The 23,609-nt window shown below is 43.3% G+C and overlaps 1 protein-coding gene across 1 annotated transcript in view; it reads left to right on the forward strand.

Annotated features, from left to right (window-relative positions):
- cnksr2a (connector enhancer of kinase suppressor of Ras 2a) overlaps nt 1-23,609 on the forward strand; it is a 613,293-nt gene that overhangs the window by 251,795 nt on the left and 337,889 nt on the right. Inside the window, exon 7 of the mRNA XM_068039874.1 lies at nt 6,622-6,681. Coding sequence (XP_067895975.1) covers nt 6,622-6,681 — 60 coding nt within the window. The remainder of the gene's footprint in view (nt 1-6,621; nt 6,682-23,609) is intronic.

Genomic DNA, 23,609 nt, shown 5'->3' on the forward strand with positions numbered 1-23,609 from the left:
GGACCTGCGAGGAAGCTGATCCAGAGCGCTGGCAGACTCCCTGTGTCTCTCGGCGCGTGCTGAGACTCGAAAGAGGAAACAAAAGACTTACTGTGACACCACGGGAAATCTGCAAGGTTTTTGGTTGGGTAAGTAACAGCTGTTAGTCATTTTAATAGCGTAAAAAAAAGGGAAAGTTTTATTTTTTTTAAAAGATCTGTTTTTTTTAAAAAGACCTCAAGTGATAAAATGAGTACTACTCGTGTGTTTTTTTTTTAATTAGTGTAATTTAGATTGTAGTGGGTAGTGCTTGGAGTAGAACAAGGCCCCGAGTGCAATTAGTATTTTTTTAAAGGGAGTAACTAATTAATCTAAAGGTAAGTCATGGTAGGAGAGCTCGCACTTGTGATATGCTCCTCCTGTGCTATGTGGGAAATCAGGGACGCTTCCAGTGTCCCTGACGAGCATGTGTGCAGGAAGTGTATCCATCTGCAGCTACTGGCTACTCGCATTATGGAGCTGGAGCTGCGGGTGGATTCACTGTGGAGCATCCATGATGCTGAGGACGTCATGGATAGCACGTTTAGAGAGGTGGTCACACCGCAGGTAATGGCAGCACAGGCAGAAAAGGGATGGGTGACCACCAGGCGGAGTAGTAACTGCAGGCAGGTAGTGCAGGAGTCCCCTGTGGCCATACCCCCCTCAAACAGATATACCGCTTTGGATACTGTTGAGGGGGGTGGGGGTGGCCTCCCAGGGGAAAGCAGCAACAGCCAAGTTCGTGGCACCGCGGATGGCTCTGCTGCACAGCAGGGAAGGAAAAGGAGTGGAAGAGCTATCGTGATAGGGGATCCTATCGTAAGGGGTACAGATAGGCGTTTCTGTGGCCACAAACATGACTCCAGAATGGTATGTTGCCTCCCTGGTGCTAGTGAGTATAGGAATAGGAGGATAGAGCAGATGAATACGTGGCTGAAGAGATGGCGCAGGAGGAAGAGCTTTTGTTTCCTGGATCATTGGTTCTGTTTCTGGCAAAGGTGGGACCTGTACAAGTTGGACGGGTTGCACCTGAACTGCAAGGGGACCAACATCCTTGCTGGGAGGTTTGCTAGTGCTGTTGGGGGGGCGGGAGGTGGTTTAAACTAATTTGGCAGGGGGATGGGATACAGAGTGGAGGTACAGTAGAGGGTGATGCTCAGTCAAATATAGAAGAGAAACTGAGTCAGTCTGGAAGGCAGAGCAAATATAGACCTGTTAAGGCACAAGTGAATAATGCAAGGCTGGATTGCATCTATTTTAATGCAAGGAGTCTTACTAGTAAGACAGATGAATTGAGGGTGTTGATTAGCACATGGGAGTATGATATTGTTGCTATCACAGAGACCTGGTTGAGGGAGGGGCAGGACTGGCAGCTCAATATTCCAGGTTATAGAAACTTCAGGCGTGACAGGGGAGGGGATAAAAGAGGAGGTGGCATTGCACTGTTGATCAAGGAGTCAATTACTGCAGTAAGGAGGGATGATATCTTAGAAGGTTCTTCAAATGAGGCCATATGGGTAAAACTTAAAAATAAAAAGTGGGCAATCCTTTTGCCTGGGAGTGTACCACAGACCTTCAAACAGTCAGGGAGAGATAGAGGAGCAGATATGTAGGCAAATCTCAGAGAGGTGTAAAAATAATAGGGTAATTATAGTCGGGGATTTCAACTTGCCTCGTATCAACTGGGATAGTCTTAGTGTAAAAGGCTTAAAGGGGGTGGAATTCTTAAAATGCATCCAGGAGAGCTTTTTGAGCCAATACGTAGAAAGTCCTCCAAGAGAAGGGGCAGTACTGGACCTAATCCTAGGGAATGAAGCTGGACAAGTGAAAGAAGTGTCAGTGGGGGAGCATTTCAGGGATAGTGACCATAACTCTGTAAGATTTAAGGGAGTTATGGAAAAGGACAAAGACGGACTAGAAATAAAGGTACTGAATTGGTGGAAGGCTGATTTCAATATGATAAAACAGGATCTGGCCAGAGTGGACTGGGAGTAGCTACTTGTAGGAAATTCTACATCAGACCAGTGGGAGTCATTCAAAGAGGAAATAGTGAGGGTTCAGAGCCAACGTGTACCTGGTAAGGTGAAGGGTAGGACCAACAAGTCCAGGGAAACCTGGATGTCAAGGGATATAGAGGATTGGATCAAGAAAAAAAGGAGGCTTATGGCAGATTCAGAGCACTGAAAACAGCAGAGGCACTAGAAGAGCAGAGAAAGTGTAGGGGGGTACTAAAAATGTAATTAGGAGAGCGAAGAGGGGTCATGAAAAAACACTGGTGGGCAAGATAAAGGAAAATCCGAATGGGGTTTTATAAGTATATTAAAGGCAAGAGGATAACCAGGGAAAGAGTGGGGCCCATTAGGGACCAAAGTGGCAATCTGTGTGTGGAACCAGAGGACGTAGGTGAGGTTTTAAATGATTACTTTGCATCTGTGTTCATGATGGAGAAGGACAATGTAGGTGTACAGATCAGAGAGGGGGATTGTGATATACTTGGAACGTATTAGCATTGAAAGGGAGGAAGTATTAGCTTTTTTAGCGGGCTTAAAAGTGGATAAATCTCCAGGCCCAGATGAGATGTATCCCAGGCTGTTATGTGAGGCAAGGGAGGAGATAGCAGGGGCTCTGACACAAATTTTTAAATCCTTTCTGGCCACAGGAGAGGTACCAGAGGACTGGAGGACAGTGAATGTGGTACCATTATTCAAGAAGGGTAGCAGGGATAAACCAGTTAAGTACAGGACAGTGAGTCTAACATCAGTGGTTGGGAAAATATTGGAAAAAATTCTGACGGACAGGATTAATCTCCACATGGAGAGGCAGGGATTAATCAGGGATAGTCAGCATGGTTTTGTCGGGGGAAGATCGTGTCTAACTAACTTGATTGAATTTTTCGAGACAGTGACGAGATGTGTAGATGAGGGTAAAGCAGTTGATGTTGTCTACATGGACTTCAGTAAGGCTTTTGAGAAGGTTCTGCATGGGAGATTGGTTAAGAAGGTAAGAGTCCATGGGATCCAGGGCAATTTGGCAAAGTGGATCTAAAATTAGCTTAGTGGCAGGAGGCAGAGGGTGATGGTCGAGGGTTGTTTTTGCGAGTGGAAGTCTGTGACCAGTGGTGTACTGCAGGGATTGGTGCTGGGACCCTTGCTGTTAGTAGCGTACATTAATGATTTAGACGTGAATATAGGAGGTATGATAAGTAAGTTTGCAGATGATACGAAAATTGGTGGTGTCGTAAATAGTGAGGAGGAAAGCCTTAGATTACAGGACGATATAGATGGGCTGGTAAGATGGGCAGAGCAGTGGCAAATGGAATTTAATCCTGAGAAGTGTGAGGTGATGCATTTTGGGAGGACCAACAAGGCAAGAGAATATACAATGGATGGTAGGATCCTAGGAAGTACAGAAGGTCAGAAGGACCTTGGTGTACTTGTCCATAGATCACTGAAGGCAGCAGCACTGGCAGATAAGGTGGTTAGGAACGCATATGGGATACTTGCCTTCATCAGCCAAGGCATAGAATATAAGAGCAGGGAGGTTATGATGGAGCTGTATAAAACGCTAGTTAGGCCACAGCTGGAGTATTGTGTACAGTTGTGGGCACCACACTATAGGAAGGATGTGATTGCACTGGAGAGGGTGCAGAGGAGATTCACCAGGATGTTGCCTGGGCTGGAGCATTTCAGCTATGAAGAGAGACTGAAAAGACTAGGGTTGTTTTCCTTAGAACAGAGAAGGATGAGGGGAGACATGATTGAGGTATACAAAATTATGAGGGGCATTAATAGGTTAGATAGGAAGAAACTTTTTCCCTTAGCGAAGGGGTCAATAACCAGGGGGCATAGATTTAAGGTAAGGGGCAGGAGATTTAGAGAGGATTTGAGGAAAAAATTTTCACCCAGAGGCTGGTTAGAATCTGGAATGCACTGCCTGAAGAGGTGGTAGATGCAGGAACCCTCACAACATTTAAGAAGTATTTAGATCAGCACTTTAACCGCCATAGCATACACGGATATGGGCCAAGTGCTGAAAAATGGGATTAGAATAGTTAGTTGCTTGATGGTCAGCACTGACACGATGGGCCAAAGTGCCTGTTACTGCGCTGTACAACTCTATGACTCCATATTTATAGGCAAAACTCTAACTGAACAATGGGCTGCTTTTAAAGAGGAGCTAGCTCAGATACAATCAAGGTACATTCCCACAAGGGGAAAAGGTAGGGCAAACAGATCCAGAGCTCCCGAGATAACGAAAGAGATAGACAGTAAGATTAAGCAGTAAAGCGTTGTGTAAGACAGATGTCAGGTGAATAATACCTGTGAGACCCAGGCTGAAGCTAGTAGGTTCAGAGGGGAAATGAAAAGCAAATACAAGAAGCGGAGTTTATGAGAATAAATTCACAGCTAACATAAAAGGGAATCTAAAAGTCTTCTATAGGCACATAAGTAGTAAAAAGATGATAAAAGGAGGAGTGTGGCGATTAGGGACCTAAAAGTTGAATTATGCATGGAGGCAGAGGACATGGCTGAGGTACTAAATGAGTACTTCGCATCTGTCTTTACCAAGGAAGAAGATACTGCCAGGTCATGGTGAAAGAGAAGGGAGTTGAGACAGTGGATCGGCTGAACATTGATAGAGGAAGTATTAGATAGGCTGGCTGTACTTAAAGTTGGTAAGTCACCAGATCGCATGAAATGCATCCAAGGATACTTAGGGAAGTAAGGGTAGAAATTGCAGAGGCACTGGCCATAATCTTCCAATCCTCTTTAGATATAGGTGTGCTGCCAGAGGTCTGGAGAATTGTAAATATTACACCAGGGTTGTCCAAACTTTTCATGTGGGGGGGTGCCACATTATAATTTTTGTCTTCCGTGGAGGCCGGTGAGACAATTTCGGAAAGATAAAAGCATTAAAAATGTATCTTATTATTAATCAAAACAACAACGATGCACTTTTGTGAAGAAGCTTCAAATGAGAAGATTAATTTCTTGACTTTCTTTCGTGCCATTATGTTGGACACCAATTTAGTGCGATACCTGGTATTTTTTTGCTTGCAGAAGTAGTCATTGTTTGCCCACAGACATATTGTAGCGATGTGGAGTATTCCAGATGGACGTCCATCGGTCAGGAGTGATCTTGATCTCTCTCTGTCTCTGTCTCTGTCTCCCTCCCCCTCCCTTACACTCAGTCGGTTCCCCCCCCCCCCCCACTTTTGTCTCTCCCCCTGTCTCTCTCTCTCTCTACCCCCCCCCCCCCCCCCCTCCCTCTGTACCACCGCACCCGCCCCCCATCTGGGTTTGTGGTTGGTCAGTTCTTTTTAAAAACATCGCGCTGTCACTTTCACAGCTGACAGCTGCTGACATTGGGAACAGCCGTTTCTGAACTTTGGACTGATTCGGGGTTTTCTGGCAGGTTCCGACTTTTTTAAAAGCCTGCCGGAAAACCCCGAATCTGTCCGAAGTTGTCTTTTGCGCTGGAGGAAGATATATCGTGGGGTTACCCAGTGGTCTGTGTTAGGACCCCTGCTTTTCTTGTTATATTATTAATGACCTGGACTTGGATGTGCAGGGCACAATTTCAAAATTTGTTGATGACACAAAACTTGGAAGTATTGTGAAGTGTGATGAGGACAGTGATAAACTTTAAGAGGACACAGGCTGGTGGAATGAATGGACAGGTGACAGATGAAATTTAATTCAGAGAAGTGTGAAGTGATTCATTTTGGTAGGAAGAATGAGAAGAGGTGATATAAATTAAGAGGTACAATTCTAAAGGGGCTGCAGAAGCAGAGGGATCTAGAGGTATATATGCACAAATCATTGAAGGGCACATTGAGAAAGCAGTTAATAAAGCACATGGGATTCTGGGATTTATAAATAGGGGCATAGAGTACAAAGCCAAGGAAGTTATGATAAACCTGTATAAAACATTGGTTCGGCCTCAGCTGCAGTATTGTGTCCAGTTCTGGGCACCGCACTTTTGAATGGATGTTAAGGCATTGGAGAGAGTGCAGAATAGATTCACGAGAATGGTTCCAGGGATGAGGAACTTCAGTTATGTGGATAGGTTGGAGATGCTGGGGCTGTTCTCCTTGGAGAAGAGATTAAGAGGAGGTTTGATGTTCAAAATCATAAGGGGTCTGGACAGAGAAGATAGGAAGAAACTGTTCCCATTGGCCAAAGGATCCAGAATCAGAGGACAGTGATTTAAGGTGATTGGCAAAAGAAGCAACAGTGACACAAGGAAAAGCTTTTTAATGCAGTGAGTGGTTAGGATCTGGAATGCACTGTCTGAGAGTGTGGTGGAGGCAGATTCAATTGAGGCATTCAAAAGAGATCTGGATAATTATCTGAACAGAAAAAATTTGCACGCAACGCAGAAAAGGCCAGGGAGTGGGAATGCAATTCTGATGAACGGTCACAGACCCGCAGACGCTGCCAGACTTGCAGAGTATTTCCAGCACTTGCTGTTTTTAAGTCCTTTAATTTTAAACTGGTTTAGTGTGACTTCTCTTAACCAGTATGGATGAGTAAATAAGTTCTTGTGAAAGTATTGTATATACTTATTTTTATCTTTATCTGTCCCTCTCCTCTTTTCTAGGGCATGTACATCAAATCAACATATGATGGTCTACATGTAATCACTGGAACAACTGAGAATGTAAGTTGTATTCCGCAGTAAACCAATGACTTTTGCTTTACTGATCAGTAGAAAATTTCAGATATAATTTGTAATTAGCTGCAACAAACTATTAAAAAAAAACTTTATCTGATAGTGTGATGAAATGTTTGAAAGGATACTCAATGGGGATTGATGAGTTACACTTTCTAACGCAGTGGTGCAAAATTACCAATTTTTAATCCCCATCATGTTTGTTTAGATGAAATAATTAATTAATTCAAAGGAAGATGTGATTATTATTATTTTTAAATACTTAAGAACAGTTTCACAGTTGCTGCTTGGCATAAGTGCCAACATGGTTATTGATTTTAATGAAATATGCAAATTCTGAAACTTGCATTAAACAACATGGATTAAATGAATAAATCTTGAGAACCTAGGTTTTGCAGTGGGTTAGCAAGTCATCCTTCAATTGCTAAGAATTATATTCAAATCTAATCCAAATTGACAGAATGTAGATAACCATTTTTGGCTATAAGGATCCTGTACATAAGGTCCTACCCAAAGAGAATTGAGACACTCTCAATGTTAACTCATTTTACATTAGGTGTGGGCCAAAGCATAAATTTGTTTGCAATTCAGCATAAATTTGTAGTTTTATTACAGGATGGCTGACTAATGAATGAAGAGCAAAAAGAAAAAAAAAACACTAAAACAGCAAGGGTGCCTTCTGAGTTAGGGCAATATAGAGGGTTTGCCATTCCATCTGACCTGTACTATTGATCTGCTTGATGGTGTTATTTGATGAAAACCTGGATGAGTATTTGATTCACCAGCATTGATACATGTCACCTTTTGAGGAACACATAAAAAATGAACTCTATCTCAGTAACCTAGTATTCTCAAGGGCAATTGGGGATGGGCAATAAATGTTGGCCTTGCTAGCTACCCTCATATCCCAAGATCGAATTAAATTAGAAGCACACGTATCTTATTTATATTACAGACTTTTGTTCCTCTACAGTAATTTTGTTTAAATCGATAAATAAAGCAAATTAAGGTTTCCAGCAGAAATCACTTTTTAATTTGGCACAATTTGAGTTATTGTGTTTAAATTAGTTATTTCTAAGCTGCTACTCAGCCTGATGGTAGGTTGTCTGTGTACGTGGAATAAAGTAGAACTTCAAATAAAGTATCTACTTACTTTAAATGAATCTATGATGCGTTGTGGTAAGAGGTTAAAATTTCCTGAAAGCAAATCGAGTGCTGCTATCAATATAATATCATCACTTCGCCTTTTTAAAAACATATAAATGTGCACTTCTTTCAGTAGTCTTTATTATTTATTCCTGATTTTAGTAAATATAAAATTGTGCTGTGACTCCGACACTTTTTCCTAGCTTCTTATTTCTGTGCAATTAAATAAGAAATACTGTATAAAAGATTTAATGGTTTTCTGTTGTTTAGAAAATCTATTCAGTAGTACGGTCCTGCTTAATTGCACTGGATGGGACTAGAAATTTCTGTGTAAATAAATGAGGCATGTCGAGAAGTAATCTTATAAATAAGGAGATGCATATTGAGATTAAAGTGCAGATGGGCTCAGTGTTAATCAAGCGTTCCAGTTTGGGTACAGTATCTAGCTTGATACCTGCTTGATGCTCACTCAGCTTGCACTGCCTTGAATGTAGAAGGTTGAGGAGTGATCTAATGGAGGTGATTGAAATGATAAAGGAATTCGATACAGAGAAACTATTACCGCAGGTGGGAGAATCTTGACAAGGGGGCACAATCTTAAATTTAGAGTTAGAAGCGAAATCAGGAAGTACACTTTCACACAAAGAGGGCTGGATTTTACAGCTCCCCCCACCCCCCCCCCGACATCGGGGGTCGTGGTGGGGGGGTCCAGAAAATGCCTCCGGCAGAGATCCACAATGGACCTTGACGCTGGGAACGCCCGACCTGATATTGCCGGCAGCGGTGAGGCCTCATGGCGCACACCGCAGCCCCCCCCCCCCTCGCCCCCACCCCGCCACTTGGTGACGGGAGCCAAATGTGCATAGTAAAATTTATTTAAATAAATGAATTAAGTACTTAACCACTCCCGCCGTTCGTTCCAGTGCCATATTGGTGCCACTGGCCGGCACTGCCGCACCTTCAGATCTCTGTCTGGTGATACAAGTACAACATTGGTGGGGAGGTGGGTTTCTCAGTGGAGGAGTGGGGGGGGAGCGGGGTGAAACTAATTTCATTGGTCTAGTGGGTGGTGGGAAGGGGTAAAGTTTAAAGTTGATGTACTTTGGTGGGGGAAAGGTCAGGAGCACAAGGTAAGTGTTTTGTGGGGGGAGACGGCAAGTTTTTATTTCCATAGTTATTGGTGGGGGCTGGGAGAGGGTCAGGATAAATTTATTTCATTTTCTATAAATGGTGTGTCTTTAAAAATGTTAAATAAATGGAAGGGCTTGAAGCCCTTTAAAAATGGCATTGGCACCTGCACACTAGCACCTGATGCCATTGCAAGGACGGACCACTGCCTCCTCCACGTCATCGGGGGCGGGGTCGGTCTGCCCCGCCCATTTAAATGAGGTGCCATGCTATGTATGGTCCACGCGAGCTTATAAAATCCAGCCCAGAGTCGTGAAAATGAGAAATTCCCTTGCCAAACTCTGGATTCTGCAGCAGTTAAAATCTTCAAGACTGAGTTTCGCGGATTTTTATTAGCTAAGGATGTCAAGCAATATGGAACAAAGGCGGACAAATTGATTTAACATATACAGCAGCCATGATCTAATTGAATGAAGATAAAAGCTGGAGGGGCTGTATGGCCTACTCTTGTTCCGACATAACTTGAAATGAAAAGTGTTCTTTTCCTCCCAAAGACATTCCTTACTTTGATGTGTATTTTAAATTTGAGATCTTGTATAGAGCAGTGGAGAGGCAGCTACTACCTTTATCATACATCTCAGTCACTGAAACCCCTCTTTTTTGATATTAAGATCCTGATGAATTTAATCTTTAAAGCAGGTTAATAAATTGTTTAATTGCATAAAGGGGTCATTTCTAAAGGCAGGAGAGCAATAAACTAAAAAAAAAGTGGCATCATTTTTACACAATAAAAGATTAGCAATTGGAAAAAAATACATGCAGCAGTTTTTTCAATCATTGGTAGTAAATATCTTCAGTAGACACATCAGATCCATTCCTTTCATGAAGAAGAAATAACGTAATTACATTACAATATCAACTCACCGTGAAGTAGGTGGGGGAATGAGGAGAACCTTATTTACTCAGCACGTTGTTATGATCTGGAATGCATTGCCTGAAAGTGTGGTGAAAGTAGATTCAATCATAACTTTTTAAAGAGAATCGGATAAATACTTAGAAGGAAAGATTTGTAGGGCGATAGGGCAAGAACGGGGAAGTGAGACTAATTGGTACCTCTTTCAGAGAGGGTCGAATGGCCTCCTTCTGTGCTGTATAATTTTATGATTCTATGAAGTAGCTTTGGCCAGCTTCACAGGGTCTCCAGAAATAGATGCTGAGACACAAGCTTTTATTTAGATTTGGTCCCAGAATTCTTGCTGCTTACAACAAACAGACCTATAAGGAAGAGCTGAAACCATCAGTTTTTTTTTCAAATTCTATACAAATACATACTTTCTTTTTAAATTAAAACACAGATCTATTCCTCAAATGAATAATTGAAGAAGCACCTTATCCTGGAGAATACTTACAAATTTTATATGCACCAATCTAGACGTGACCATAATTTAGTAAAAGAATATTGTCCACAAGAGCACAAGTGTTACAGCAAACAACATCTGCTTTTCATTAGAACTAGATTAGTCTCCAAAATATGCCCTTAAGAACTGCTTGTGACAGTAATTGCTGAAATAACCTTCAAGCTGCAACCTGAGAAAGTTTGGATGGGAACTAAAATCTTGGCTCTCCAGGTTCCTTATCTAGATGTCGCCAGGATGAAGCTTCAAACAGATATTTCATAGAATCATAGAATGGTTGCAGCACAGAGGAGGCCATTAGGCCCTTCATGTCCGTGTCTGCTCGCTGCAAGAGTAACTCAGCTAGACCCATGCCCCCCGCTCTTTCTTTGTTGCCCTGCAAGTTTTTTCTCCAGATAATTATCCAATTCCCTTTTGAAAACCACGATTCAATCTGGCACCACCACACTGTTAGGCAGTGCATTTCAGATCCTAACCACTCGCTGTGTAAAAAAGATTTTCCTCATGTCGCCTTTGGCAGTTTGGCCATTGACCTTAAATCAGTGACCTCTGGCTCTTGACCCTTCCACCAATGGTAAAAGTTTCTCCCTATCTACTCTGTCCAAACCCCGAATGATTTTGAACAGCCTCCTGTTCTCTAAAGAAAACAACCCCAGCTTCACTCTCCATGTAACTGAAGTCCCTCATCCCTGGAACCATTCCTGTAATTTTTTTTTCGGCCATCTCCAATGCCTTAACATCCTTCCTCAAGTATGGTGCCCAGAATTGGACACAATGGGCTGGATTTTGTGCAGGAGGCAGGGCTCCTGGCGCCGGACTGAAAGGTTGGAGTGAAGAAAGGACTTGTTAAAAAAACATCACCAGACACTTGGCTGGAAAAACACTTGCATACCAACAGACAGTGGTTGTGGAGACAAAGGACTATTCCCTGCTCCAATTTACCCCAACTGGATTTTGATCACCAGACATTGAAGGTGTCAGGAAGTGCATTCCAGGCCTGCTAAAATGATACAATCCACAGAGACTTATCAGCAACCAAAGACTCCACATTGAATTTAAAGGACTGTAACTACCAGATATTGCCTCAGACTTTCCAGTTTGCACATTTCCATGACTGTGTAAAGTGTCTTGTTCTTGTTGAGGTCTGCAGTGGGAAGGTTAGGTTTAATTAGCCCTAGGTTAGAGTTCTGCTCAGGGGCGGCGGCAGTGGGCGCTTCCACTCTGACTCTCTTTCAGTGCTTTGATGAGTCATGCAAGGGCTTTTTGCTTCAGGGAATGGCTGGTTCACTTTTTCCTGCCTGTGGGGGAGGATTCTTTGCTAATCCTCCGTTTTTCCTCTGGGACACTCCAACTTGCAGGTATTTGTCCAGATTCTGCTGCACTCCCCTGCGGCACTTCAACTAGGTGAGGTATCACCCTCACGGTTTCTCTGCCCTCTTGAGGACTTTCTTTGTCTCTGCAGGTTCCTGTAAATGCTGCAAGCCACTCTGGTGGGGTACTTCTAGTGTCTGCATTTACATAGGAGGATGTGGGGTCTAACTTTTCAAATATTTTGGGGTTGGCTGACCGGATAGTAGGTGTTTCCATTTGGGATTTCCCCTGGTCTTCCTGGCCCTCTTGGTCCCTATTTCCCCTTACTTTTATAACCTTTTGCCAGCATTGTGCCTGCCTGTCCCCTTCTGTTCTCGGCAGGAGTCCCTTACAGTTTACCAGCCCTCTGCTGGAGGGTCCTCCAAATACCAATGCAGGACATGGGGGAGGAAATTTCACTGTAGGTTGGGGTTTCCCCTCAACCTGGCACATGTGGCAACTCCTACAGTACTCCATCACATCTTTGTGGAGTTTTGACCAGTCAAACTGCTGTCTTATGTGGGCTCTGGTTTTTTGTGTATTGACATGTACAGCCACTGTAATCTCATTGGCCATTCATAATATTTTTCTCTGGTACCTCTGTGGCACCACTAACTGGTGAACCGCTGTTTACTCTTTGGTCCCAGGTCTGTGAGGAGAACTCCATTTCCTCATCAGTACCTCATTCCTTAAATAGTAGCAATCCGGGACTCCTTCAGCTTCAATTTCAGACTGGGCAGCCTGTGCTAACTTTCTCAATACTGGGTCAGCTCGCTGAGCCTCAGCTAGGGAAGATTTATTTAACTCATTCCCTGAGCTTTCTAATGTTCCAAAAAAGTCTTGAACAGACAGACCTCATGGTCATCTGCCTGCAGTGCCAATGCAGTCTCCTCTGGGGCAGCTGGTTTGATCATGGCCTCATTCATTAAACATTCAGGGAAACTGCAGGGGACCATCTCCTGTCACTGCCCTGTTTCTCTGACCTCCTGAGGTCTCTTTCACTACTGGGGAAGCTAGCACCTTCATCCCCGCCAGATCATTACCTAGGAGCAGATCCATCCTGTCCACAGGCAAACTAGGGACAATCCCTAAGGTCATCGGTCCCGACACTAGGCCACACTCCAGGTACGCCTGGTGTACAGGCATACACTGCCCTCCAATACCATACACCACCATTCTGGAGTTTACTGCACTCTCTGGGAGAAAGGTCAGACCTTTTCCCAGCAAAAGGGATCTAGTGGCCCCTGTGCCCCTGAGAATTTCTGTGAGCTTGCTTCCCCCACTCGAGGGGTATGGGATTACTCTCCCTTCAGACACAAATCCCTGGTAACCTTCAGGAATCCTATTGCACGTGCAGCGATAGGCTTCCTGGGTCTACTTCCTGTGCATACACCTAATTAGAATTAGAATTAGAACATTACAGCGCAGTACAGGCCCTTCGGCCCTCGATGTTGCGCCGACCTGTGAAACCATCTGACCTACACTATTCCATTTTCATCCATATGTCTATCCAATGACCACTTAAATGCCCTTAAAGTTGGCGAGTCTACTACTGTTGCAGGCAGGGCGTTCCACGCCCCTACTACTCTCTGAGTAAAGAAACTACCTCTAACATCTGTCCTATATCTATCACCCCTCAACTTAAAGCTATGTCCCCTCATGTTTGCCATCACCATCCGAGGAAAAAGACTCTCACTATCCACCCTATCTAACCCTCTGATTATCTTATATGTCTCTATTAAGTCACCTAATGTCTACCAGCAGCATGCAGTCTGGGCAGATCAGCAAGCAACACTGATTTGAAGCTGGCACTCCCATTTTGAAGCACTGCGCTCCAGCCTATGCTCTGTCTTAACCTCGCACAGCTGAACATAACGTTGAATGGCCTGAAGGACCCGCACCCCTCCCCACCCCCCCCAGCAGCGCTAATTAAACGGATCACAAACTACTTGCAGATTAGTTGCTGGTTTACTTCTCCCGCCTGCTGCTGCAATTTTTCATATTTGAGTGTTTTTCTGTGCTTATTAAATTTAATGACTTATTAAACTTATTAAGTTAGTAAGTTTACAGGGAATGGTCTGGCTGGTGTTGAAGTACTTTTCAGGCAACTTTAAAGTCTTATACACAAACCAGTTGCTTCCAGACATGGGTGGCCTCATAGGGCTTCCTCTTGACATTGAGCATGACTGGGAGAATGAGCAGAGACCATGCAGAGCAGGACAAAGCTGCTAGAAGATGGAGGAGGAGGACGGCTCACAGCAGAAGGCCATTCCTGCAGAGGGTCTTTATGGAGCTTATCAGTTGGAGAACAGATAGCTGGAATGCTGTGACGCCCTGGAAGCCCCCTTTGCACACTGGTATCCAGACTCATGATAGCAGGACTCTGAGCTTCCATAGCAGCAAGCTGAAATTATATGACAGCTGTCTGTGCTTCCACTAAAGTTCTCAGACGTTGGGTGGACACTGCTTGTGCTACAATGGATGCTGAGACATCGGCCATCAGACGCAGCATCACAGTTGGTTGCACAGATGTGTTGATGGAAGTAACCATTTGTTCGATGTTGAAAAGGATGGGCTCCAAGCTCTGCGCAAAGCCCTGTGTCACGTTGGTCCTCAGCACTTCCATGCTACTTGACATTGAACATAGGCTTTCCAGCAGGCTTCCCAGTCCACCAAGCATTTAGGTGTGTTCAGCCATCATTCGTCTTCTGTAGTCTGGCCCATCGAAGTCCTCATCTTTGACTGCGTCTTCCAGCAAGATGGTACCAGCACTGGCAGATCCCGCATCTAATGCTATCGTCTAACTTAAGCGGAGAGTCAGTAGCTGAGCTGGTGACTGCAACTAAAATAGAGTGATAGTGTTCCTTCATCTTCACCCATCTCTGCCTCTTTCTCTACTGCCTGCGCAGCTTCCAGTTTTGAGTATCTGAAAGGGACAAGGGTTGAATTGTGGTGAGGAGAGAGGAGAAATTAAGAAATTCTTTCATACACCATCTGCAGTTTGTAAGTCAGGAGAGAGTGTGGTATGAGAGAAAGAGAATTAGGTATACCTCATGTTCATTCATGCTGGCCATGGACGTATGAGGATAGATAGGGTCGACTAGGCCTATATTCACTAGAGTTTAGAAGAATGAAAGGGAATCTCATAGAAACCTATTAAATTCTAACAGGACTAGACAGGCTAGATGCAGGGAGGATGTTCCCGATGGCTGGGGAGTTCAGAACCAGGGGTCACAGTCTCAGGATATGGGGTATGCCATTTAGAACCGAGATGATGAGAAATTTCTTCATTCAGAGAGTGGTGAACCTGTGGAATTCTCTACCGCAGAAGCCAGTGGAAGCCAAGTCATTAAATATATTCAAGATGGAGACAGATATATTTTTTAATGCCAAAGGGATCAAGGGATATGGGGAGAAGGCGGGAACAGGGTACTGAATTAGAAGATCAGCCATGATCTTTTTTGAATGGCGAAGCAGGCCTGCAGGGCCGAATGGCCTACTCATGCTTCTATTTTCTATGGCCTCAGCAATGGCCCCTGCCATTTTAGGCAGCACTGTGTCCTCCATGGGGGTTAGGAATTGCAGGCATACCTGTCCCCGATGCCTCCGGTTGTGCATCACCTTTTCCTGCAAGAGAGAGGGGACTGTATAAGTGGATGTCGTGCAGTCTGTTTGGGTGATGTAGCTGTCATGGTTGAGCAGCTGCCAGTGTGTGCAAGCTGTGATATGTGGAATGAAAACAGAAAACATCGGAAATACTCAGCAGGCCAGGCAGCATCTGTGGAGTGAGAAACAAAGTTAACATTTCAGGTTGATGACCTTTCATCATAATTGGGACAAGTTAGACATCTTTAACTTTTTTAAGCAATTACAGAGGCAGGGAAAGAGGGAGTAGAGGTAGGAACAAAAAGGAAAACAGGAGAGATTAAATGATAAAAGGGATGATGGTGGATGACGAGGGGATGGTAATGGGACAAGCAAAAAAACAAACAGTGGGTGTAGAGGAGGTGTAATTGGAAATAGCTGAATCATTACCAAAATCTGTCATCTGAAAATAGGGGGAGTGAAATTGTTGAACTCAATATTCAGCGAGATGTGGATTTTAGACTTGCAATTGTGCTAAGTGTATGTGGGTGAGGTGAAGTATATGAATGTGAGGTATGAGTCCTGATTGATAGAGATTGTTGGTAGGTGAATTGTGGGGGTGTGGTGAATTGAACACTGGCTAAGAACCTTGTTGCAGGTTATAGGACATGGCATTTTGAAGATGCATTCACTGACTTGGACCAATTGTGTGAGATCATTAAACTTCTTCCTGCACTGTATCCATGTTCTTGTAGCTATTCTCCAGGTACTGGCTTCCTACATCTGTCTCTTGCCACTGCCTTCTGGACAAGTATGTGGAGTGCTTCTTCCCTGCGCCCCCCTCCCCTCCCCCCTACCTCTCTCCCTTGCTGAAAGTACAGGATATCTCCTCCATTCCACTTTTCCAACTGAGGCCTCCAGCGTAACAACCAAAAACCTTGGTGTTCAACTCTCCTCATGCTATTGTTGATTATTGCACAACACACTATTCCCAAAGATCTCAGCACATCCAGCAGCTCCAATGCACCTCCCCTTTAAGAAGCGCAACCTAGTGTTAAGTACTTTTTTTTTTATTCTTCTTGGAATTTGAGCATCAGTGGCAAGACCAGCATTTATTGCCCATCCTAATTGCCCTTGAGAAGGTGGTGGTGAGCCGCCTTCTTGAACTGCTGCAGTCCATGTGGTGTATGTACACCCACAGTGCTGTCAGGGCTCCTTGATGCCCCACTCAGTCAAATGCTGCCTTGAGGGTCAAGGGCAGTCATTCTCACCTCATCTCTTTTGTCCGTGTTACATACGAACACACGAATTAGGAGCAGGAGTAGACCACTCGGCCCTTCGAGCCTGCTCCGCCGTTCAGTAAGTTCCTGGCTGAACTGATTACTCCACGTTTCCAACGACCTCCGACAACCTTTCACCCCCTTGCTTATCAAGAATCTATCTACCCCTGCCTTAAAAATATTCAAAGACTCTACTTCCACCGCCTTTTGAGGAAGAGACTTCCAAAGACTCACAACCCTCCGAAGGAAAAAAGTTCTCCTCATCTCTGTCTTAAATGGGCGACCTCTTATTTTTAAACAGTGACCCCTAGTTCTAGATTCTCCCACAAGGGGAAACATCCTTTCCACATCCACCTTGTCAAGACCCCTCAGGATCTTATATGTTTCAATCAAGTCGCCTCTTACTCTTCTAAATTCCAACGGATTCAAGCCTAGCCTGTCCAATCGTTCCTTGTAAGACAGCTGCCCATTCCAGGTATCAGTCTAGTAAACCTTCTCTGTACTGCATCCAACTCATTGGCATCCTTCCTTAAATAAGGAGACCAGTACTGTACACTGTACTGCAGATCTGGTCTCACCAATACCCTGTATAGCTGAAGCATAACCTCCCTACTTTTGTATTCAATTCCCCTCGTGATAAACGATAACATTCTATTAGCTTTTCTAATTACATACTATACCTGCATACTAACTTTTTATGATTCATGCACTAGGACACCCAGATCCCTTTGCAAGTCAGAGCTCTGCCATCTCTCACCATTTAGATACTAGACTTTTTTATTCTTCCTGCCAAAATGGACAATTTCCCACCTTCCCACCATTATACTCAATTTGCCAGGTCTTTGCCCAATAAGGTCTGGAGCCAAGTGACCTGGCAGAACCCAAACTGCGCATCGGTGAGCAGTAATTGCTGAGCTGGTACTGTTTGATTGCACGGTCAATGGCACCTTCCATCACCTTGCTGATGATCAAGAGTAGACTGATGGGGCGGTAATTGGCCAGATTGGATTGTCCTGCTTTTTGTGGACAGGAGATATCTGGGCAATTTTAGACATTGTCATGTAGATGCCAGTGTCGTACCTGTACTGGAACAGCTTGGCTAGGGACATGGCTGATCCTGGTGCACAAATCTTCAGTACTACTGCAGGGATGTTGTCAGGACCCATAGCCTTTGCTGTATCCAGTACCTTTAGCTGTTTCTTGATATCATGTGGAGTGAATCAAATTGACTGAAGAACGGCATTTGTGATGCTGGGGATCTCAAGAGGTGCGTCAAGAGGATCTCAAATGGATCATCCATTCAGCATTTCTGGCTGAAGATGGTTGCAAAATCTTCAACCTTGTTTTTTTTGCACGGATGTGCTGGGCAGATCCCCATCATTAGGGATGAGTATGTTTGTGGAGGCTCTTCCTCCAGTCAGTTGTTTAATTGTCTACCGCCATTCAAGACCAGTTGTGGCATGACTGCAGAGCTTTGATCTCCTCCATTGGTTGTGGGTTCTCTTTGTTCTGTCCATTGTCTGCTGCTTCCAGTGTTGAGCATGCATGTAGTCCTGTGTTGTAGCATCACCAGGTTGGCACCTCATTTAAACGTATGCTTAGTGCAGGTCATGGCATGCCCTCCTGCACTTCTCATTGAACCAGGGCTAATGCCCTGGATTGATGGTAATGGCACAGTGTGGGGTATGCCGGGTCATGGGGTTACAGATTGTGGTTTAATTCAATTCAGCTGCTGCTGATGCCCCACCGCGGTGTACGGGTGCCCAGTTCTAAACTGCTAGATCTGTTCTGAATCTATCCCATTTATCACAGTGGTAGTGCCACACAATACGATGGACGGCATCCTCGAGGACTATGTGGTGGTCACTCCTACCAGTACTGTCATGGACCGATGCATCTGCGACAGTTAGATTTGTAGATTGGTTCTCGCACCACGTGTTGTAGGCCCAGTCTAGCAGATATGTCTTTCAAGACTTGGCAAGCTCAGTCAGTAGTGGTGCTACCGAGCCAGCTGATGAACAATGAAGGCAGCACGCAGAGTACATTCTGTGCCCTCAGTGCTTCTTCCAAATGGTGTTCAACATGGAGGAGTGATTCATAAACTGGGGGTGGTGGTAAGCAGCAGAGATTTCCTTGCCTGTGTTTGATCTGATGCCATGAGACTTCATTGGGTCCGGAATCAATGTTGAAGACTCCCAGGGCCACTCCCTCCTGACTGTATGCCACTGTGCCGCCACCTGTGGGCTAGGACATACCCAGGAATGGTGATAGAGGAGTCTGGGGCATTGGCTGTAAAGTATGATTTGATGAGTATGACTTTTGTCAGCTGTAGCTTGGCTAGTTTGTGGGCAGTTCTCTAAATTTTGGCCCAAGCCCGATACGTTAGTCACGAGGGCTTTGCAGGATCAACTGGACAGGGTTTCACTGCCTAGGTCAGTGCCGGGTGGCCTGTCCAGTTTTATTCTTCAACTTTTCCGTAGCCATTTGAGACAACTGAGTGACTTGCTGGGCCATTTAAGAGGGCAATTAAGAGTCAACATATTCCCATGGCCACGGAGTCGCATGGGCAGATCAAGTTAGAACGGCAGATTTCCTTCCCTAAAGGACGTTAGTCAACCAGATGGGTTTTTACAACAATCCAGTGGTTTCATGGTCACCATTACTGAGACCAGCTTTTTATTCCAGATTTATTAATTAATCAAATTTAAATTACACCAGCTGTGGTGCGATTTGAACTCATGTCTCTGGAGCATTAGTCCGGGCCTTTGGATTACTAGTCCAGTAACATTACCACTATGTTACCGTCCTTATAGTACTGCTAGGCTCACATGATATTGGGTTCCCTGCTGATGTGTGCAGCCAGTGACTAGCACGGGGAGTATTGGCTGCATGTAGAAATCACGGTAACGCACAGGCAGCTCAAAGCTAGCATCCTGCCTACATTTCAGTCAACAGGTGAGGGTTAATTGTGCATCGTGATCCCTGCACCCATTCTCGGGGGTTATCCAATTTAAACCCCATTGAATCAAGTGTCTTCCGATTAGTTCCTGGGAAATAAATAAATATTGCCATTACATAAGGACATTTAGTTTTGAGCAGGCTTTTCAAACAAAAGGTTTTCAAACAAAACTGCTATTGCCTTTTACAATTATCTTACAAAGTATAAAGATGCCAACTGTTTTTATGTTTGATTACAATTATGAAACTAGTGAATCAAAAAGTTTGGCACCCTAAATTGGGAAAGTGCTGATACTAACAGGTAGAAAAATGCTTCAGTCACATATTTATTACAAATATTTTAGAAATATTGATATCAGCAAGTTTGTACACATTGCTTCTGTGGACTGCATTTATTGTAACTTCAGTAACTAGTTGTTATTACTATTGAGTCTGTAGTTTTATAAGTACAGGGGCATTATGAAAAGTAGTATTGTCAGTGACATGATATCAGCATTGTGGGTAGTCCTGAGATCTGGGACTTTCCAGATAGAGTCTCAGTGTCTAACAGTACGTTGTGGTAGGTTCCTGAGGTCTGGAGCTACTGGTAATAGGCTGCCAGAGTTCCAGGAACATGAGAGCCTGGGATTGTCAGGAGAAGGATCTTGGGAACTAGGAGCATGGCCTGGGTTAGTGGGAATGTAATCTAGAGCACAGTAAGGACTCAGAGGGGTTATGGGATCTAGAAGGGATGGGGAGGAAGTCTGAGCTTGGGGAATTCGAGAGAAGATTTTGGAGCATTGGGGGTTGCTAGGGTTTAGAACCATAAGCAGAACACAGCCTAATATACTTCTGGGGATAGGGATTCCCCCAGAAGAATGCCAAACTTGGCAATAGCCCCTCTTGAATTATTAGTACCCCTCACCCCCATCCCACCCCCACCCCCATTTATTCGCCCATGTTAGGTACCCCTATCACCACTCTTTCTAATTGCCTGCTGGTTCCTCTTTTATCGTTATTGTCTTTAAGAGATTAAATTTTCTGCTTTGTAAAGTTAATGGACAGAAACATCATGGGCGAATGGTACAGAATTTTTTGCTGTGCCTTGTTGCCATATGCTAGCAGTGCACTATTAATGAGTTTATGCACTTGTACAATCTTTCATTTTAAAAATACCTCATAGTCACAAAGTATTGCTTCTGAAGTCTCCAAATTTTTATGTAATGATTTGTTAGGCCTCAACTCTCCCGAGAGGTTTTTAAACTAAATATATACAACCAACAGCAATGATTGTCTAAACATAAACACCTTCTCCATAAACAAACTGTTTTCTTTTACAAGTAGCAACAAATAATTATGAATATCTAATTATTCACACTGTTTCATACATGATAAAGCTGGTTGTGTTCACAATTGCTGATTCTGTTTTTCTGTGAGGAGCTCATAATAGAAAAGCACAATTGTAATGTACTTATTCATCACTTGCCTAAAATGAAAGCATTGAGAATTAAATTTCCAGGGTGTTCAGAAGATTTTTGGCAAAACAAAGAAACTTCTATATTTTCACAGGAAAAGGAGGGACACCCTTCTGCCCTTCTGTGCCTCTTGGTGCACAGATTACATTCTGGAAAATTATAACAACTGTGCATGTGCAGAATACACTGATATAAATTGAGAGTTTTCTCAACTAACGTAGAACTATACAGTCAAAGCTCAGGCTTTTGAGAAAGACTCGGGCCACCAAGTAAAAATGTTAAAGAAGGCATTAAAAGACAATTCAGTTGCTAAGTTTCAATATGTTAATGCGAAATGTTACTTTTTGAATTGTTTATTTTTATTTTGTTTAAATCTTTTTGTTTTGGAAATTAAAAGATGACTGTTCTCTTGAGAAGAAAAATGTCGTATGAAAAAAATTCAATCATTGGAAAATATGCTCCACATTGCCACCAGAAGGCTAAAGTGTGCAAGTTGTTATATCAATGGGAAAATCCTGTGTAAAAACATGACCTTACAAGTATTAGCAGATGGGAACACAATTCAGATGAAAAATCCCATAAATGCTGTTAGTGTAGTTTTTTTGACTGGAAAGCTGGCAGAACATACCTTTATTAATAATATATAGATTATTGCTGTATAGAAGGTCCAAAGTCTGAGATCAGAGACAGGTAAAACTCATTACAAAGGTTTGGAACCTGGCAGCAGATTGGGGCTGGAAACTGGGAGGCAATGGGGTTATGACTGAAATAAATAAAGTTGAAATTTCATGTACATTCTTGTTTTCCTTCTGATGAATATTAACTTTAAAACAAATAGCGATGACTCGCCACAGCAGTTTAAAAATTGTTGTTTTTTGGATATAGTTACAGACCCAGCTGTAAATAATCTCCATTACAGTTGCTACCCAAAATGTCCTTAAAAGAAAATCCACCCCAACCCAAATTAGGGCCATGCTATTTCACTATAGTTGGGGGACGGGGGGGTGGGGGTGCAGTGCCATAGTGCTAACGTCACTGGACTAGTAATCCAGAACCCAGACTAATGCTCTGGGGACATGGGTTCAAATCCTACCACGGCAGATGGTGAAATTTGAATTCAATAAATAAAATCTGGAATTAAAAAGCTAGTCTAATGGTGGCCATGAAACCACTGTTGATTGTTTTAAAAACCCATCCGGCTCACTCATGACCTTTAGGTCGTCCTTACCTGACCTACATGTGACTCCAGACCCACAGCAATGTGGTTGACTCTTAACTGAAATGACCTAGCAAGCCACTCAGTTCAAGGGAAATTAGGGATTGGCAATAAATGCTGGCCTAGCCAACAACGCCCACATACCACAAACAAATGAAAAAAAATACACCAAGGTATTTCTTAATTGATTTCCTTCCACAGCTGACATTTCAAAAACAAATAGCTATGTTATGTAAGGTCTCCACTTTATTACTTTATTGAGGCAGCAGAGTGCCGAGCATACATATGGCCACCTGCTTACTGTCAATATCAGCAGTCATATGCAGCATGGCCAGATCCTGGAAAATACCATCAGGAAGATGCATTGACAGCACTGGGAACTTAACAGCACTTCAATGACAACAGCAACTTGGATTTATTTGGCATCCTTAACGTAATGAAACATCCCAAGGCACATCACAAGCGTGTTATAAAGCGTAATTTGACACCGAGTCACATAAGGTGGTAGCAGGGCAGATGACCAAAAGCTTGGACAAAGTGATAGATTTTAAGGAGTCTCTTAAAGGAAGAAAGAGAGCTGGAGAGTTTTAGGGAAGGAATTCCAGAGCTTATGGCCTTGGCAGCAGAAGGCAACACTACCAATGGTAGAGCAGTTAAAATTGGGGATACTCAAGAGACCAGAACTGGAGTGGGGTTGTGGGGTTGGAGTCAATTGCAGAGATCTGGGAGGGGTGGCCATGCAAGTATTTGTAAATAAAGATGAGAAATTTAAAATCAAGGCATTGCTTAGATAGTGTAGGTCAGTGGGCACAGGGATTGATGGGTGAACAGGACTTTAAGCAAGTTAAGACACAAACAGCAGAGATTTAGCTGACCTCATGTTTATGGAGGGAAGTATGTGTAAACCCAAATCACAAAGACAGGGCACAAACCCAAGCAAAGGAAATTTGCTTAAAGTAATTTTTAAGATAAAATAGGTAGGTTTTATCTGTTCAGTTTTTTCGATGCAATTTACTCTTATTTTATTATAAGTATTTGTTTAGTAGGTCACACAAGTTTAATTTTGAATATAAACAGTGGCTCAAAAAGCAACATGGCTACTGAAAAGCTGGAATAAAAATGAGAGATTTTCATTGGGTGGATTTATGCTACTTGTTGCTTACGAATTATGCTTCCAGATTTACTTTGTTATTATAATGTTGGGTCTGTATCTGTGTTGCAGTGCATGTGCATATAATTAGTCAGCCCAATGATTTTGGCATTTTGTTTTCCCTACCAATAGTCACAGGGTAAAGATATTTAAACCTTGAACTAAACATTGTTTTAAATTGTCTTATTGATTGATAGAAACTGGCAAGACAAGAAGTAAAAGTTCTAAATAAGT

Source organism: Heterodontus francisci, chromosome 10, assembly GCF_036365525.1.
Source record: "Heterodontus francisci isolate sHetFra1 chromosome 10, sHetFra1.hap1, whole genome shotgun sequence".
NCBI lineage: Eukaryota > Metazoa > Chordata > Chondrichthyes > Heterodontiformes > Heterodontidae > Heterodontus > Heterodontus francisci.